The following is an 18,617-nucleotide window of genomic DNA, read 5'->3' as shown; positions in this document are numbered from 1 at the left end:
AACATAGACTTTAAAAGGAGGGGGTTTTTGGGGATTGCAAAACTAACGGGGTGTTTTTGGCAATTTTACAAACTTAAAGGGTTTTTTTGGCAATTTCCACTAATAATAATAATAATAATAATAATAATAATTTCATATTTTATGCTTAACTTGTGAACAAATATTAATATTTCTACTATTTAAAAATCTAAAAAAAAAAAGAGAAATACATCCCACTGTATAATTTTATTAGCTTGTAAATGAAACATGTAACGCTATTATTAATTTTCTAATATATATTATGAAAAACTAAATATATTGAATATCACCTACAGTTAATTACTAATTAATTAAATACAAATTTTTTTTTTTGACGAAAGCAATAACAAGCCACCTAGTGGCACTGAATTTGTTCAATAAGCTCAAATTCACAACTAAGGATCCATTACCATTGACAGTCTTATCATTTAAATATCTCACTTGATTTTCACTATAAAACTAATATCATTGTACGAAATTGGTTTGGTATTACAATTTTTTTTACTAATTATTAATTACTCTCTCCAATGTTTTTTACTTGCATATTTAATTTAACTAGTGGGTTAAAATTAGTTTAGTGATCTAAATTTTATAATTTTACATTAATTTTTTAAAATTAATTTTATTTAAAATATGTTAAAAAATATGCAATTAAATATAATTTATTAAAAAGTATAAAAACACATTAAATATAAAGAGTAAATTAAAAAAAATTTAAATGAACAAGTAAAAAATAAAAAAGAATGACAAAAAAAACAATTTCCAAAATAAAATAAGTAAAAACTACCCGAGGGAGGGAGCATAAGATTTAATTATTAACCTCAAGCAGGTCAAGGCCTAGGAAATTTATAAAAGTACATTCTTCGATTCCCTTAACGAGGGAAACGGGAATCGTTCAGGGAAACGCCTTATAGAATGGATGTGGGAATCGTTGTGAGAAACGTGTATGGGAAACGAGTGTGTCTATAAATAGCACTCCACCTCATCGTCTTCGTCTTCATCTCTCTCTTTCTCGCTCGTTTGTTCTCTATTGCGTCTTTTTCTCTGGTTTTCTAGTCGTTTCTCGAGGGTTCCTTCGCGAGTGTATGGCAGTGAGCCTCGTGTGCGGTGAGGTATCGGACCTCTGCATCGGCAAGCCGGCGCTACGACCGCTGCCCTCCACAGCCACCGTTGGTGACGCCCTTCTCGCTCTCAGGAGCCGATGCGGCGGAGAACTCTGTGTTAGCTTCTGGAGCGCCGACAAGAAGACCATCGCCGGCCGGGTCTCCGTCGTTGACGTTGTTTGCTATCTCTGCTCTGAGAGCAACATCGCTGACCCAGCCCGTGCCCTCGCTGATCCTGTCTCTGTTCTTCTCCCCAAGGATTCCGGCCTTGTTTGCCGTCTTGAGCCCAATTCCTGGTTTGCATTCGCTCTTTTGCCTTTTTGGGATTCTTGGAGTTCCAGGATTTAGATTATTAGATCGATTTTGAAAATTAGGGCAATTTTTGGGTTTTTTTTTCAATTGAGTTTGTTGTTATGTTAAAAATCTCGACTTTTTCTGACTGGATCTCTCGGCATGAGCAGTATCTTGGACGCGTTGGACGCGATCCTTGAGGGCATCCAGACACTGGTGGTGCCCATTCGCCGGAGAAAGCTATCCGCCGGTGGCGGCGAAGAGTTCTGCTGGTTGACCCAAGAGGACCTTGTCCGCCATTTCCTCAACTCCATCGCTGTCATCTCGTCGGTCGCCGCTCGCCCTGTTGCCTCTCTCAACGTCGTCCGCTCCGACTTCGTCGCCGTCCGCTACCGTGACCCCGCCCTCTCCGCGCTCCCTCTCCTCCGCCGTGCGATTTCCACCCAAACCTCCGTCGCCGTGGTCACCGACGACGGCAAACTGATCGGCGAGATATCCCCCTCAACCCTCGCCAACTGCGACGAGGGTGTTGCCGCCGCCCTCGCCGCGCTCTCTGCCGGCGATCTCATGGCCTACATCGACTGCTCCCCGGCCCCACCGGTGTCTGCCATCCTCGCAGTCAAATCCAAACTCAAAGAGAAAAACCTCACCGGCATGCTAGAGCTCCTCGATGAGGAATTCTCACAAACCCTTGTCATGCCCTTATCCTCATCCTCAGATGAGGACGAAGACACATCCACCATGAATCGCAGAAAACCAAGGAGGATGAGGTCAGGCAGCTACTCAGCTCGAATGGGAAGAAGGTCAGAGGAGGCTATCGTTTGCCATCCTGAGAGCTCGCTTGTGGCCGTGATGGTCCAAGCGCTGGCGCACAGAGTGAGCTACGTGTGGGTGGTGGACGAAGAGTACACCCTTGTGGGCATTGTCACCTTCCCAGACATTCTCAAGGTTTTAAGGGAGCAATTCACAGACTCTTTTTGAGAAGCTCATCTCATATCCAGGTACAAACAAAAACCCAACACTATTGTTTTTACTTCATCAAGATTGAATCTTTTTGCTTTGCTTTGCTTTGATTTCTTTGCTGTTTGGTTGTGTTGTGTTGTGTTTTTTGAGCATTAAATGAGAAGAAGATGGTTGATGAATTTGGGACCAAAACTTGCTTGATTTTGATGAGTATTTATGAATTAGTAATGACTCAATTGACTGAGAAATTTGTTGGAATATTTAATATTGGACTTGAAATTTTAGCAGTTTTGGTTGGAATTTTCAGTGGTGTTAAAGGATATTGAGCTGGTCCTTCTTGACTATGTAATAATCTTAATAATTCATATCATTTAATTTTAATAAACATTAAATTGATTGTTCATGTATATGTATATATATATATATATATATACACATACAGTAATGTTATTTGTAGAGGCTAGGATTGTCTAAAAGACTTCCCAATAACCATTGCATGTATTTTTTAACAAGTGATGCTTGTGATATGGGAAATAGAAAAGCTTAATGGCTATCTTATAAAGGTGAACCAGGTTTAAGAAATACTATATATGTATATATATATCTCTTTATCTTCTTGGTTGAGTTCATCTAACATATGAGATTATTAGTTTAACTTTGCTATTTGTGTAAATGAGGTTCGGCAAAGTACTTCCCTACCTAAATTTTTTTTTTAAACAAAATAATAGTTATCATTGAATTAGAAAGTCTGTTCAATGGTTATTATTATTATTATTATTATTATTATTATTCTTGTGTTTAACCTGATGTAACATTGAAGATTAGTGTTGAAATGGAATGATGTTTGGAAATTAATTATTCACTTAGATAAAAGAGAGTTATAACCCTTTGTGAAGTAATTAACTAAGAAGAAGGTATTTTATTTGATTTTTGTTGTGCAGAGGGATGATTCTGTGGGTGATGAAAGGATCAGAGTTGTGTCAATGAGCATATATATGTATGCAGTCTTTTAATAAGAGTTTACTCAAGTGTGCAGCGAGGGGAAGGGTGTGACTAGTCATGAGGAAAAAAATTATTAAATCCAGAGCCTTTTTTGCTAAATTCAAATAAAACTTAGATCTTTATATCTGGACTTACTATTGCAATCTGATCTCAAGATGCTTATCCTCAAGAAAATGTGCACTTGGACTATTTAAACTTTGAAAATAATTATATGAAAAAAATCAATATGCAAAAGCAGTGTAAACTGTTTGGAAATATTATTTTTAAGATAAAAAGAAAGAAAGAAGAGGCCATGACTTATGTGATGACAAGTACAATGAATGCACCAAAGAAAGGATGCCCTTAAGTGGTCCTACTTGGCCCAAAATATTATTCAAGTCTTTGCTATTGTGCATTAAGTCTGACAGTTCTACTGCTAATCGAACTTTGAGTCTATTGGTACACGTCGTCAATGATTTTTTTCATCGAAATATAGATTTTTCACAGTGGTGAGAGTTTTAATTTTTACTGAAAGATATTTCCTAAAATTATAAATAGTGATTATGATTGGGTCATTGCAGACCCACGTGAGTCATGACTCTTATACCCATTCCAAGCTTTCAAACATAAAAACAATGTATCTTCCAGTTTTTAAATTTCATTCCTGTCACTTGATCAATCTTCATCATTCAAGATATTTGTATGCTATTTCGTTGATTTCATTATGTGTTTGGGTACTCTGTTTATTTCCATTAGATCTTGGGTCCAATTCACTCAAATTCTTTGTTTTGTTATTATTATTGTTCAAATGGAATTATTTGGACTTTGTTGAGTTTCTACAAAGAAATTGATGTTTTGTAGAAATAAGTGATGATGATTTAGTGAGAATGACTGCATGCCCAATTCTTATTTTTAATGAATTAAAAAAAAAAATAGAAGAGATTTTCAATCATTAAAACTTATTTTAGTTATAGAAAATCAGTGGGTTTTCAATTGCATAGACTCTTGATAATAACTAGTTTGGAATGAGGTTTCCATTGGTTGATGATAGACTTAATAAATTCCATAAGAAAAATTAACTTGAATTCGTCATTGCACACATAAGATATAGTGACATGATACAAGAGTTCTACAAGAAAAAAAATTAATCATTGGTTAACTTTGGATGCCCTTTGAAATTTATCTTTATATCCAATTGCCAACTTGTCTTTACTTTTTCCTTGTTTTTTAATAAAAAGTAATAGGCCTTTTCTAGCCAGTGATGATTTAGTGAGAATGATAGCATGCCTTGTTTTTAATAAATAGCCTGAATTTTATATTATTTTGTTATTTTTTAATATTTTTTAAAGAAATGGTAAATTATTGATAACTTAGTCTAACGGTTTATTGGTCCAAGGTCTTGGAAAAACAAGCGTTTCAACCTGTTAAACAATAATTACTTCAGGATCAAGTCAAAACTTAATCATGTTTGCAATCCAAATTAGATTAATAATATAGACTTGAATTCGTCATTGCATACATAAGATATATTCACATGTTGAAAGTGTGTGACAAAAATATAACATCATCTACAGCTGTTGTTAACTTGTTTCTCTTGTAATTAGTCATTGATTTAACTTTGGATGCTACTTAAAACCTATGTTTTCTTTATATTCAATTAATAGCTTTGTTGGTATCCCTGATTACTTATTCAATTGATTATAGAATTATAATTCTGATGCATACCAAGCAAATATAATTTGGCTTCCTCGCTAGATATTGTGATTCTTGAAAACAGATTTTGAGGTCTTCCATGCCTACTTGATTTCGGTCTTTGTAGGTATACATCTATTTGTCTGCGTACCGGGTCTGGTGAACCGGGTCCAAGGCGTGACAAATAGTTTGATAACAGTAATATGAAAAATATAACTGTTTCAATGACCTTGATTGAATAAAAAAGATTACTCAATCTGGTTTTGGTTTATCACACAGTGTAGTAACTAATTTAACTGTCATCAGTGAAATCCACATACATTCTGAAAGCATTCCTATCTGAAGAATAATAAGATTTAACCAGTTCATCGATTTGGAAACCGAGTTTCTGATAAAGACTCACAGCGGGAGTTCTGGTTGGATCGACATGAAGGCAAACACGTTGAATTCTCCGGGTTCGACATTTCTGAATAGCAGCTTTCAGTAAAGCTTCTCCGTATCCCTGTCGTCTGTAATTCTCTTTTACTGTAAATAATATAGAAGATAAGATCAAGTAGTCAAATAAGCTTTGTAAACTTAGTTTGGAAAAACAGTAACAATGGTGAAACTATACACCAAAAAATTCTCCTTCAATTAATCTTCATTGCTACTCCGATAATTAATGAAATAATCTATAGGCAAAATATAATTAGAGTTAACTACAACATAAAAGAGTCCGAGATGAGGCATGCTAAACTCTTGAAGGATACAACAAACTAAATGTGGGCACAGGCCGGGTAACTGGACCAATCATGTTCGGTTCACCCAAGCCGCGACACAAACCCGATCTGGCTCAGGCTGGCGCACCAGAACCGTCCGCCGGGCAACAATCTATTCAACAGGTGAACCGGGCTTGGTCTAGGTCGTGCCAAAACCTTCTAGATCACGAGTTAACCCATGAACTTTTTAAAAAAATAAAAATAATTCAAAAAATTCAAGAAATTGACCTAGTGGGTCAACTCGCCAAATCACGAGCGGGAAAAAGATAATCCAATCTGTAACTCGGGCGCTACAATGTGGGCCGGCTATAGTTTCCCAGCCGGCCCCTGGGTCATTAACCTGGTGGATTTTATTAAGTTGGGCTGGTTTGAAAACTGGCCTATGCTCATCTCTACAACAAACCTAATTACATTTCTTCAAGTATGCGCATGCTAAACAGAACCCTTAAATCTAGTTTGCTCCTGCATGCAAGCTTACAACGGCCTCCAGCCTTAAGGACACAATGAACCTAGTTAGGTTCTTCCAAGTATGCAAATACTAAGCACTGACCTAAAACTGATTTCCGCTGTCCTCAATGGGAACAATGGACCTAGTTTGGGTCCTCAAGAGTATGTATATGTACTGGTATGTATGTCTTCAAAACTATTGTTCCGGTAAAGAAACAAAAGCTATATATATATACTATATCAGAATGTCAATCAATTGGGCTCAAGTAACAAACACTATAAACTCTTATTCATGTTCCGCATTACAAGATGTTTACATCCCGCCAACCAAACACTAGTCAGTTATAGATGATTAAACAAAAACATTTGACATATGTGAAGTCTAACTCTTCTCAAAGAACTTCACTAGTTAGTGATAGAATGGCAGACCCAAACTTATACATTCTCCCCGTCCTCAAAGGTAACAATGGACCTAATTAGGCTCCTCAGACTTGAGAATGTATAAATACTAGTATGTCTTCAAAACTATTGTTCCAGTAAAGAAACAAAAGCTATATATACATCAGAATGTCAATCAATCAGGCTCAAGTAAACTAACACTATGAACTCTTATTCATGTTCCGCATTACAAGATATTTACATCCCTCAACCAAACACACTCCTCAGTTATAGACAATTAAACAAAAACATCGACATGTTTGAAGTCTTAACTCTTCTCAAGTAACTTCACTAGTTAGTGATAGAATGGAAGACCCCAAACTTAAACATTCACATCTACATATAACTAAAAACTACATAAACACAAAATTACACATTAAAAAAAAAAGCCATTCATGTACATAGGTCTAAGTGTCTAATTCTTACATGAAAAGGAAGATAATGCATGTGTCTTGTCCACATTTCTCCACAAAAATAAATAAATAAATAAATAAATAAACAATGAGAGACTCTATCATTTGATGTTCAACAGAGTAGTCCTGGTGGAATTATGATCAAGATTTGTTCTTTTAATCATTATATACTTCAAATATATCTTCTAAAGTTGTGAAATACTTTCACACGTTTGGTTTAATATGAGCAATGCAAAGTAACGGTCTTCATGTAATTATTTTCCCTTTGACTAGGGAAAAATGATTCATAAGGGAGAGGGTGTGAAAAGTATTACACAGTGGTTGTGAAAATATTAAGCAAGTGAAATTCCGATACTACCCTTAGTTAAATAATATTTTTTTTTATCTTTTCTTGATTTTAAAAACCCTCGAGCAAAACTCCATTTTTCTTTTCTTTCCAAAACTCTAAAGCAAGAGAGATCACTCATTAATTTTTTTATATTTTTTTTTTTACTTTTTTTATATTTTTTTGTTAAATTTTTATATTTTTGGAACTAAAGTTTAGCTTTTTGTATGGTTTTAATGAATTCATTTGATGCTACAATTATTTGGTGATGAGATTTAAACTTTTTATATATATATTTTCTAATTTATTAACTAGAGTAATCAAAGGCAAAATTGAGAATGCATATAACTTTACATAGAAACTTATTCATACCAAATGAAAGAATTAACTTTACATGTATTTCAATTACATTTTTTATTATACATACCAAACATTGTATTGTCTTGTTACTTTGCAGGAAAAGTAATTGCAGGTAAAAATTTTACAATGTGTAAAGTCTTTCACTGCGAACACAAATTATTCTAATTTGAATTATATAATATAAATAAAACTTAAAAATTGAGGAAGTTCATCACACATCAAGTATTCATTTCAATTGAACACCAAGAGATCAAAATTAGGGCAGATTAATAAATAATTACTCACCGGCGAGTTTGGTGATTGAAGCACACAAAGAAGAGATCCAAGAGTACATAACATAACCAACAATTTCTCCATCATCTTCTTCACTGAACTTCATATAGAGCAATCCGGTGTTCGTCTTTTGCAATTCATCATGGAAATTTCTGGCCAAAGATTCGTGTTTGGGGAATAGCTTCTTCTCCAACCTCACAATTTCATCGATGATTTCTGAGCATCTTCGTGGATCCAGTTCTCTGATCGCCTTCGCCGCCGCCATCAAAGAACACCATCACGCCCCGGTCACACCGTTTATAACCCTTATAATAACTTGTAAAATGTTCCATTATTCACAATATTTAATTAATGAAATTAAAATAATAACTAGCGTATTAATTTTTATTAATTATTTGTAACTACTTATCAGATCTATTCGAAAAAAAAAAAAACTTTAATTATAAAATTTCAAAGTATTTACTTTTTATCATAATTGAAAACCTAATATATATATATATATATATAAATGTCACGTAAATTTATCATATATTTAATATCTACAAAAGTTCAGCAATGTTATTGATTAACAGTTGGATTTCAATCAAATAGTCTTTATTATGACCTCTATAGTTACTGTAAAATTCTCATCTAAGGATGAAAATAATAACATAGTACAAAAAAATATATAACCTGAAGAGAACCCAACCATCTGGTCTTGTTGCTATTTAAGTATTGTTACGGTTACTTTACTTTATATACGATGTTGTGTTTGTGCATCTTTTACTTTTCAAATCCTGCAGACACAATTGATAAAATTTAATTGACAAAATTGTGCGTTGTCATAAATATATATATATATATATATATATATATTACACGCAAACAATTTGGCATTAAATAGAATGAACTACAGACACTAAACCCAAAACTTATTTTCATACTAGCATTGAGATCTACTTGAGGGACCTTTAGTCTTTTTGAATGAAGATATCACTCAGACCTATAAAACATAAGCCTTTGAATGATTCACGTAATAATAATGAAAGAGCCAAAAAAAAATTGATTCTTTCAATTATGTTGAAATTAAAATGCAGAATAAGACATCAGTAACCAGACAGAAAACAATGTTCTGTTGATTTACATACAGAAACTTAAGCTGTACAGACATTTACAGTAGACCTGGACATTAGTTACAGATATCCCCAGTTTCCTTAAAAGCTCAGGATCTGGTTTTAAAACTGGAAAATGGGATCAACTCTTCATAAATCAATTGAGTTAATTCGACTGACAAGAACTGGCAGAAGGAATTGTGTACTTATTATTATATATACGAGCATTCTCATTTGACATGAGAATCATAGGCGTCAAAGACGGTGCCAGGGATGACAACAGGTAGTTTATCTATGTACATGAAGAGCCGTCTCAAGTTTTCTCTAGTCACAGTAGTCATGTCAACTATATCTTTGCTATCGGTGTAAACCCATAGATCGGCGGAGTTTACCCTCTTCAGGCTATCACGGCAGAAAGGACAGGACTGTGACCTATTGTTCCTGTGATAACATGGAAGTTAAAATTAATCAATATTATGGATCACAACTCACAGAGTAATTCTTACAAAGGAACAATTATTACTGACAAATAATATGAACGTGAACAACAATTCAGAACAATAGAGTTCAAGAATTTTTTTTTTGTTCAATTTCTTGTTCTGAGGTTGATGATCAATGAATTTAACGCATATTCAATGAAGGGTTGAGTAAGATAATACCCAATGAGATGGGACAAGATGAGCATTTGTCATAAAGAACTGCTCCCCTTTGACTCTTTAGCAGTCAATCATTTTTAACATTGTTGGGTTGAGACTGAAAGTCTCAGGTAATCTCAAGTAAACTTATGTTGATGTCATTTAATGGAATAGAATCTATTGGCTAAGATGATCTCTATACGGTGTTGCAACTCAAACAATTATGCACTGATATTGGTTAGCAATAATTGGAAGTCTTCCAGATTTTGACTTACAAATAATAAGGGTTATGCGGATTGGTAGAATAGTTTAATGTTTGGTTGGGGATATTTCCCAATCCAGACTTAGGAGATTTTCTGTTTGAATGGGAGGACTTGGAGGGATGGAAAATGAAATCAATATTAGCCAAAACTCTAAATCAGGTTTGCAAAGGGCATTTGGTATTTACAAAGAACTTACTTCAGTGGAATGCAAATAGGCAAACACCAATTTTTTTTTTACCAGCTACCATATTTAGAAATTCGGATAACCAACTTCAACCAGCCAAACACATCAAAAGAGCTTAAGACTGGCATGTAAAAAAGTACTACGTAAGCACTTGTAAACAAGGAACTGCTTGACTCTCATGAAGACTTAAGCTGGGAAGGCACTAACAATATTTTCATATTAGGACAGATCTAGAATTAAGCAAGTTAAATTAGCTGCGTGATTATCAGATGAAATTTAATATGTTATGGACAAAATGTAATGCCACCTTGAAATGCATTGGTGGCACCTTATGTCTTGATGGGTTGAGAGTTGAGAGCTACATAGAACTTTGCCTTGATTACACCTTAGACAACTGATTGGATGGCAATAATGAATATAGTTTAATTGGCAGGCCTATGTAAGAATTCAATAATTGATGCTTATGGGCACACTATTCCAACTATCAATATGAAGAAAAGAGATGGAAAGAAACAGACTCCATTCATGCATTGGCATACCACAAGACACTAAATTATCTAACTAAAATGCAGATAAGTAGCTGTATGAATGATTCCTATGGCAAGATTTAAAGCATTTTCTGAGAATGCCAGTTAAGTAGCTCCAGAACACAATTATGCAATGAAAAATGTTTCTGCACTAAAATAAAAGGAAGACAATACCATTCACGATAGCATTTCATGCACATAGCATGGCTGCAGTTTGGCAGCACAATCTTGCTGTTCATTTCCATGCAGATCCCACATTCTTCCTCTCTCTCAATATCTACCTCTGAAAAATACTTCCTATCATCATCATCTGTTCTCCGATATCTTTCCGTGCATATTGCCTTTTGTTTTTTATCTTCCATATCTGTGATCCCTTTCTGTAGCTGTAGCAAAGAGGGAAAGATAACAGCTGCACAGGGAAAATCCCAAAATAAGCTTGAGTTTTCAAGTTAAAACTCTTACAATCAAAGAAATATTGCACCATTATGCAGACTATGAAAAAAATGCTAAGCCTGAGTCTCTAATATGGCTGGAGTAAACTAGTTGCAGCATTTCCTTTCGTTTTATCGCTGCTATGAATAAGCAACCATACCAAAAAGACAACAAACCCACCATAGAATTCTCTAATGCTAGCTTTTCTTTCGTGGGTAGACATGGTTGTTGTTCCATCAACATAAACCTGCACTTGAATGCATCCAGTCAACAAAAGCATAGTGGAAAGTATGGTTCATGCATTAAGGAAAAAAAAGACCAACTAGATCACATTATCATAAAACTGGGCATCGCAAGATCTCAACCTTATATATCAGAATTCTGAGCAGTCCAAGGGCCCCCGCAAGACTGCAGTCTGTCCACTGCACTAGAAAAAGAAGCAAGTGTGCGGCTGGACTATATGACATTCGCATTTGGAGGCATGCACCATCGCACTCACTTGGGAAATCCGATGCCCTGCATCTCATAGCACAGGATTAGAAGGGTAAAAGGGAGAAAAAAAAAGAATAAACTTAAGCATAGTAAATCCATATTGAATATTTTATGAGTGCAAATTAAATGATTTAAGTACCAGAATAGGTCAATCTGTATCACAAAAAAGCACACAAATCAAAACATGACAATTGACAACAACAACATGGACTAGAAAGGTACGTCAAAATAAAGCATTTCCCCGTTCTAAAGCTAAAAAAAGGAGCTTCAAGTGATATATCTTTCCATTTTAATGCATTGGTTGACACTCAAAATTCAAATGCCTCTTCCCACAAAATCCCAGAACACTAGAGATCACTTACTCCTTAGCAAACTACACTTTGATACTGCAGTATAAAGAAGGTTTGATTATTCTCAACAGGATTCAAGTTTACACACCAACAATTAACTGCAACAAGGAAAGTTTACGAGGTGTGTAATCCCTTCGTGAATTGTTCATCATTACCTGATAACACTTTTCCCTTCATGCTCTGAGCCATTTCCATAAATTTCTGATCATGTTAACTTAAATAATAAGTGACATGAAATCTGAACTTCCAATCAAATAGCCTTTCCAGCTTCTAGTCCAACATTCCAGTTTCCAACACTCACTGTAAGCTCTAAAATCACAAGCATCTCGCAAAACAACTAACAATATTACATGACAATTTAAAGAAGAAACAAAATGGTTTCAAAATGCCGCATATTCAAACCATGTTGTAGAATCCAACATAAAGATTAGACCAGGTACACAGAGCAACATTTACTATGCTGCACACAGCCAAGAATATACATCAAAATTAAAAGGGATAAAGACATCAATAGAAGGCCCGCATTGAATTGAATTGTTTTGCGGCTTCCTTGATCCACACTTTTTCTTATATCTCAATGCTTCCATACACATACCTAAGGTTCTGAATTTCTACGTTTCAGTAATCAAGCACCTCAATAGCCTCTTTGAGAATTTCTATCTTCATTATACACCTTATCAGTTTAACATCACCGTCAAGTTACTTATTCTGAACTGTATTTACAGTCAGATTAAACTGTTTTTGGCCTAATAAATCAAAGGCAATCATCACACAGAGGAAAGTTACAAGTAAACCTTAGTGCTAACATTTCTTCAAAAATACCTCTTAAAGCAAGTTATCCATTAACAGGATTGCAAATTTTTAATCTTATGGTATTCTTCCGTTCACAGTATTCACATATCTAAAGAAATTGACTGTTTCTTCTAGTACACCATAAACAGAGCGTCTTATTGGAATTTCACATGCTTGCTTTTACCTAAAAAAAAGATGCAACAGACGACCTCCCCATGCTTGAAGAAGTATTCTTTTGTGGTTTACCGTCTTAAATTACATACTTTTTTTTCACCTCCTACCACATATGTTGGACAATTTAGCATGAAACTACATTTGCCAGAATGAAGATTGCATAACCACAATCACTTGTATTGCGGGTTTTAGACATCACAACCTACACTCTAAGAATGCCAAATATCTATATCCGTATCTAGCACAAACAGATATATTGTAAACTAGAGCCTCCGTGGGAAAAAAAAATATATACAAAAAACATTTGCAATCTATTCTTCAGGCACACAAGTTCCACACAGGCATCTATTCTTCTCCTCATGTAGCATGTGAACAACAACCATCCAGCGTCCCTACTCACCGACATTGCTCACAGAGGTACTTAAGTGAAAGTGCTAGCACAAGTCCACATATTTTACCAAGTCTAATTATCCGTGATTCAGATAACAACACATCACGCTGTCCAATAACAATATACCAAACCTAATATAGCTTTTACTAGTTCATTCTCTCTTTCCAACTCCATTACACCCTGATCCAGGGAAAAAGATAATAAGCAAAACTCCTTCTTTCCCAATCTGAATAAGCATATAATGGCTGCGGCCCCCGTTACCAATTACACTGCACCATGATTATTAACAAAAGAAAAAAAAAACCACTGAAAGCGTCAATCTAAACACCAACCAAAATCCATCATCTCTTCCACCTTTTTCCCAGGATATAAAATCACCCCCAACTCCAAAGAAAATTCACCTTGAATGCCTGCCCAACCATCAATTTCGCATAAATTTAAGACTCCTAAACCAAAAATCACTCCAAAAATCACCCAAAAAAACCAAAATGTTACCACCTTTCCCACTCAATAAAGCTCGATTCAGCCAAACACGATCAAAACAAAACACAAACATCAACAAAACCACAAAAGACACACAAAACCTTCACCGATGTCCCAAGTAAAAACCCCTCTCCCAAAAACACACACACAAAAACAAAAAGGGGTAAGCAAACATACAGAGTGTTGGCATGCTGTATATCGGCCTCGAGGACCTTGAGGGAGTCCTTGAATGATTTGCGCATGGAGAAGATGAACATCAGCCTCGATAAAAGGCCACAACACCATCCAACATCAAAGAGAAACCGATAGGAAACCCTAAACCCCTTCCCCTCCCAATCGAAACCCTAGAAATCTCTTGGTTCTCTCTCTCTCTCTCTCTCTATCGCTCTCGGTGGTTGCTTTGAAGGAGCGAGCTCACAGACTGAAGGGAAAGAAAAAAGACAAGGCCTTTCCATGGGACACGTGGCCATTAATCAGCGAGTGCGTCAAATATCCGCGGTTATTTAATTCGTCACAAATAAACGCACCCAAAAAGTCACCCAAAATTTAATTTTTTTTTCAAAATAATGCTTTTTTTTTTAAATTTTTTTTTATATCAATGATAGTTGTCTAAAATAATGCCGACTATGTAGACATTATTTGGGTGAGTTTGTTAAAGTGGAGTGAGGATTGTGTGGGAGTGGGGTTAAATATTTCAAATTTTTATTATCATGTTTTTTAAAAAAATTTGATATTAGTTAAAATTAGTTATTAATTTAAAATTTATAAAAATTATATTAATTTTAAATATTATCTATTTAAAATATTTTATAAAATATATAATTAAATATAATTTATTGAAAAATTATAGAAATATATTAAATATAAATAATATATTTAAAAAATAATATTCAATTTTTCATCAATTATTAAAATAAACATGTAAAAAGATCAAAGGGAGTATTATGAAGTTTAGAAATCAAGGCAGATGAAAATTATTTTGAAAAAGCTCAAAAATGATGAATATTTTGAAAACTATTGTTAATATTGTAATTGTTGAAATTGTTGTATGAGTTATATTTTGGAGTCGAAGTTATTGGTGTGAAAAAGGGAATAGTGACAGAATAGTTGAGTAGCAAGAGGGACCCAAATGAAAAATTAAATAAAAAATAAGGGTGATTTATGCAAAATGGTGAAGGAGGCGTTTCCTTATCCAAATTGGAAATGGCTTTGCCTTTGTGGAGGGCTCCACATGTCATTTTCAGGCTCTGTTGCTTCATCCATCCACTTGTACTTCATCTCTCCGCACTGCGCCGTGCCACTCACGAAATATCTATGCCTAACTTATCCTTTTTATTTTTATTATTATTATTATTATTATTGATATTATTATTATTAAATAGAAAGTAATGCATCAAATCCATGTAGAATAATAATACAGTACCAACCGGTGTTTATTGGTCGTTCAGTTTCCTCTATTCTTGTGTATATATCTCTGTTTATTATATTTCATCGTTAAAAGGAAAAATATCATTCCTCGGGGTTAAAACACTACTCCTCCGTTCTTCTTTACTTATTGTGAATAACTGAATTTCACATATTAAAAAAATTGATTATTTCACATAATTTAATAAAAAATTAGTTCTCTTTCCGAAATTACCTCTAATTTATATATTCACATTTCTCTCAAGAAGAGAATCGAATAAAGTATTAGGGTAATTTTAGAAAAAATAATAATAAATGCTTCTTAACGTTCAAAAATGACATATAAAAAAGAACATAGGTAGGTTTATGACAGATAAAAAGAAACGGAGGGAGTATTAAATAAGGAATGATTATAAATAGTGATATATAACCATGTTTAGATATATTATTATTAACTTAGTAATAAGTAGTATAGGTAATGTCATTATATATAGTGGAGGCTTTTCATTACCTCCAAAATTGAGGGTAATGAAGGAGGAATAAACACTATTGATAGGAAATTGATATTTTTGCCTATAGTTAAGATTTTAGTTAAATAATAATAATTAATTTATATAACTAATTATAATAATTATAATAAATTATAATAAACGTCATTTAAATATTATGATAATTAAAATAAATAATAATTATTTAATATACATATTACATTATAATAATTAAATTGAAATGACATTTTTGCCCTCATAAAATTTAATTAAATAAAATAGTCAATAAAAGTATTTTACTATGGTAATTAAAGTAAAATGACACTTTTACCCATTATATATTTAATTAAATAAATTACTGATAGTGAAATGATAATTTTCTTTATAGTTGAGATTTAATTAAAATAATAACTATTAATTTTAAATAACTAATTATAATAATTAAAGTAAATTATATTGAACATAAATTGAGTCATTTTAATATTATAATAATTACAAAATAATAATTAACAATATTTTTTATTGTATTATAATAATTAAAATAAAATCATATTTTTGCCCTTTTAGATTTGATTAAATAAAATCGTTACTAAAAGTATTTAATTATAATAATTATCGAGACTAGATATTTATTTATATGTAATTATTTTATATATTAACATATCATTACTTATATTAAGGACATCAAAGTAATTTACATACAATCTCTATCCCACTTTCCCATCTCCAATATTTATTATTTCCAACTAAACACATATTTCATTACCATTACTTTTCACATTACCATTACCATTACTTGATAAAAAAATCCTTTAGTATTTATATATTTAAAAAAAAATATGACAGTTTACTTTTCAGTCATTTTGTCACAAAAATAGCTAACGTCGACCAAATATCCCTAACTTTTTTTAAATGAGAACACATAATATTAAATGGGGAACTAAAATATTAAATATTAAACGTAAAGATAACATATTAAGTGAAAACTTATATATTTACACGTAAACACGTAATGTTAAATGAAAAGTATATTTAATGCGTAGGAAGTATATTTTGCAGCTGCAATGACTGAAAAAAAAAAATAAACTGAAAAATGAAGAACTACAGAGGATATTTGAAAAAAATGCAAGGATTAATAAATATTTTTCCAAAAAAAATATTGTGAGATTATTAAAATTCTTGATATTTTATAAAATAGTTCAAAATTAATATTTTTAAATTTAAACTTATAAAATTACTAAGTTATCTTTTACTGTGCTTCCATTCACCTAAATTGACCGTGGACAGTAGAGAATAGAGATAATGAACTCATTCACCTCACTCAGACATATTTATTGACACCCGATGAGAGTAAGCTTGTTCTTTTGTGTTGTTGGCGGATATGCACCATAGCACAAAGATAGTAAGTTTGGAACTCATCTCCCCTGGTTCTAATCTATTAAAATTTGACACGTGTCCCCAATCACAATAGAAAAAATATAATAACATCACATGGGACATGTGTCAGAATATGATAAGCTGAAAACAATGTATTCTCTGATTCCAGAACCAGGGGAGATGAACTTCAAGATCAAGGTATTTTTAATGATTTAAGTTTTATTATGTTGATAAAAATAAAAAAAAAATTAAAAAATGAGGGATTATAACGTAAGAAAAATTATTAAAGAATCAATCGGATAAGTTGTAACTTTATAGGGACTGATAGGTAATTTTATTTTTATTGTTGAATCCTTACTGTGATGCCTTATATATAAATAATAATATTTTGTCTTGCATATTTGGATCAAATTATCAAATAATTGAATCAATAAAATTTATTTAAATTAGATTTTTTTTAATGTTATATATATATATATATATATATATATATATATATTAGGATATTATGTCAATTGAAATTTTTAAAATTATCAGCCTAGATAATACCTAAATTTTAATTGAGTTGGGTTTGTAATATCAAATAAATTTTTTAAATAAAAGCCAGCTAATAGTTAAAAAGAGATTGTTTTTTATTTTTTATTTTTTATTTTTTTAAAGATACATTATTGAGTTACGGGTATGTTTACATTTTCATCCTTCCACGTGAACCAGAATTAAGATTTTATACTTTAAATAGAATTAACCATTAAAATATTTTAAAAAAATTCAATATTGAGCATTAAATACAGTTTATACACATGTGTTCATTGTCCATCTAATGCATATTGTATTTATTTCATATCCCTTTTTATTGTAGCATTTTTCTTAAATATGAATAGACGTTATCATTAATTGAAAAATAATTTAATTTGTGTTAATTAATTTGAATTTTAACAATTCTAAATTCAAGGAATGTAACCCCAAATCCAGTCCAATTACATTTCAAACATTTAATAAATAATTTAGCTTTAAATTGTATATTTTTATAATAATAAAATAAAATGAATAGTCCAAGGCCAGCACTATTCAAATTCAAATTCAAAAACAAAAACCAAATTTCTTGCTTTCTTGTATTTGAATTCATTTGAATAGTTTGTTGTATTTGGCCTCCAAATATCATTTCACTCCCTCTGGTTTATTTTATTTGTTCTGTTCTATTTTTTTTTTTGTCTTTTTTACTTATTAATTTGTAAATTTTGTGAAATATTAAATATTATTTTTAAAATTTGTTTTTTATATTTAATATATTTTTATAATTTTGAATGAATTATATAGTGATTTCCGAAAGTTAATATAATTTTTATAAAATTTAGATTATCAATTAATTTTAACTGACTTTTTTTAATTCACGTGATTTGGTTAAAATAATTGAGTAAAAATGATTAGAGGGAGTAATATTTTAAAACAAATACCAAAGGCCCCAATTTGGG

General features: G+C 32.3%; 3 protein-coding genes across 4 annotated transcripts; 1 reads left to right on the top strand and 2 right to left on the bottom strand.

Annotated features, from left to right (window-relative positions):
- Positions 1-1,023: 1,023 nt before the first annotated feature.
- Positions 1,024-3,501, top strand: LOC120276391 (CBS domain-containing protein CBSX5-like). Its single transcript, XM_039283117.1, has 3 exons — positions 1,024-1,417; positions 1,583-2,413; positions 3,317-3,501. Exons 1-2 carry the CDS (start codon positions 1,104-1,106, stop codon positions 2,391-2,393), a joined length of 1,125 nt encoding a protein of 374 aa, XP_039139051.1. The 5' UTR covers positions 1,024-1,103; the 3' UTR covers positions 2,394-2,413; positions 3,317-3,501.
- A 1,735-nt stretch (positions 3,502-5,236) lies between these two features.
- On the bottom strand, positions 5,237-8,375 carry LOC120275353 (putative [ribosomal protein S18]-alanine N-acetyltransferase). Its single transcript, XM_039281896.1, has 2 exons — positions 8,075-8,375; positions 5,237-5,573 (listed from the first exon to the last, which is right to left on the bottom strand). Exons 1-2 carry the CDS (start codon positions 8,325-8,327, stop codon positions 5,341-5,343), a joined length of 486 nt encoding a protein of 161 aa, XP_039137830.1. The 5' UTR covers positions 8,328-8,375; the 3' UTR covers positions 5,237-5,340.
- A 728-nt stretch (positions 8,376-9,103) lies between these two features.
- On the bottom strand, positions 9,104-14,261 carry LOC120275657 (E3 ubiquitin-protein ligase AIRP2-like). Of its 2 annotated transcripts, none has more exons than XM_039282303.1 (5): positions 12,192-14,025; positions 11,560-11,710; positions 11,375-11,441; positions 10,937-11,171; positions 9,104-9,594 (listed from the first exon to the last, which is right to left on the bottom strand). In XM_039282303.1, the coding sequence occupies exons 2-5, from the start codon at positions 11,665-11,667 to the stop codon at positions 9,384-9,386; spliced, it is 621 nt and encodes a 206-aa protein (XP_039138237.1). In that variant the 5' UTR covers positions 11,668-11,710; positions 12,192-14,025; the 3' UTR covers positions 9,104-9,383. The 2 variants fall into 2 exon arrangements, with proteins under 2 accessions (XP_039138237.1, XP_039138236.1); XM_039282302.1 differs by lacking the exon at positions 12,192-14,025 and adding an exon at positions 14,054-14,261 and having other exon boundaries at positions 9,148-9,594.
- Between the last annotated feature and the right edge of the window lie 4,356 nt (positions 14,262-18,617).

This window comes from Dioscorea cayenensis, chromosome 14, assembly GCF_009730915.1.
Source record: "Dioscorea cayenensis subsp. rotundata cultivar TDr96_F1 chromosome 14, TDr96_F1_v2_PseudoChromosome.rev07_lg8_w22 25.fasta, whole genome shotgun sequence".
Classification (NCBI taxonomy): domain Eukaryota; kingdom Viridiplantae; phylum Streptophyta; class Magnoliopsida; order Dioscoreales; family Dioscoreaceae; genus Dioscorea; species Dioscorea cayenensis.
The sequence above is the reverse complement of the archived record's forward strand: the minus strand, read 5'-3'. Positions and strand labels throughout refer to the sequence as shown.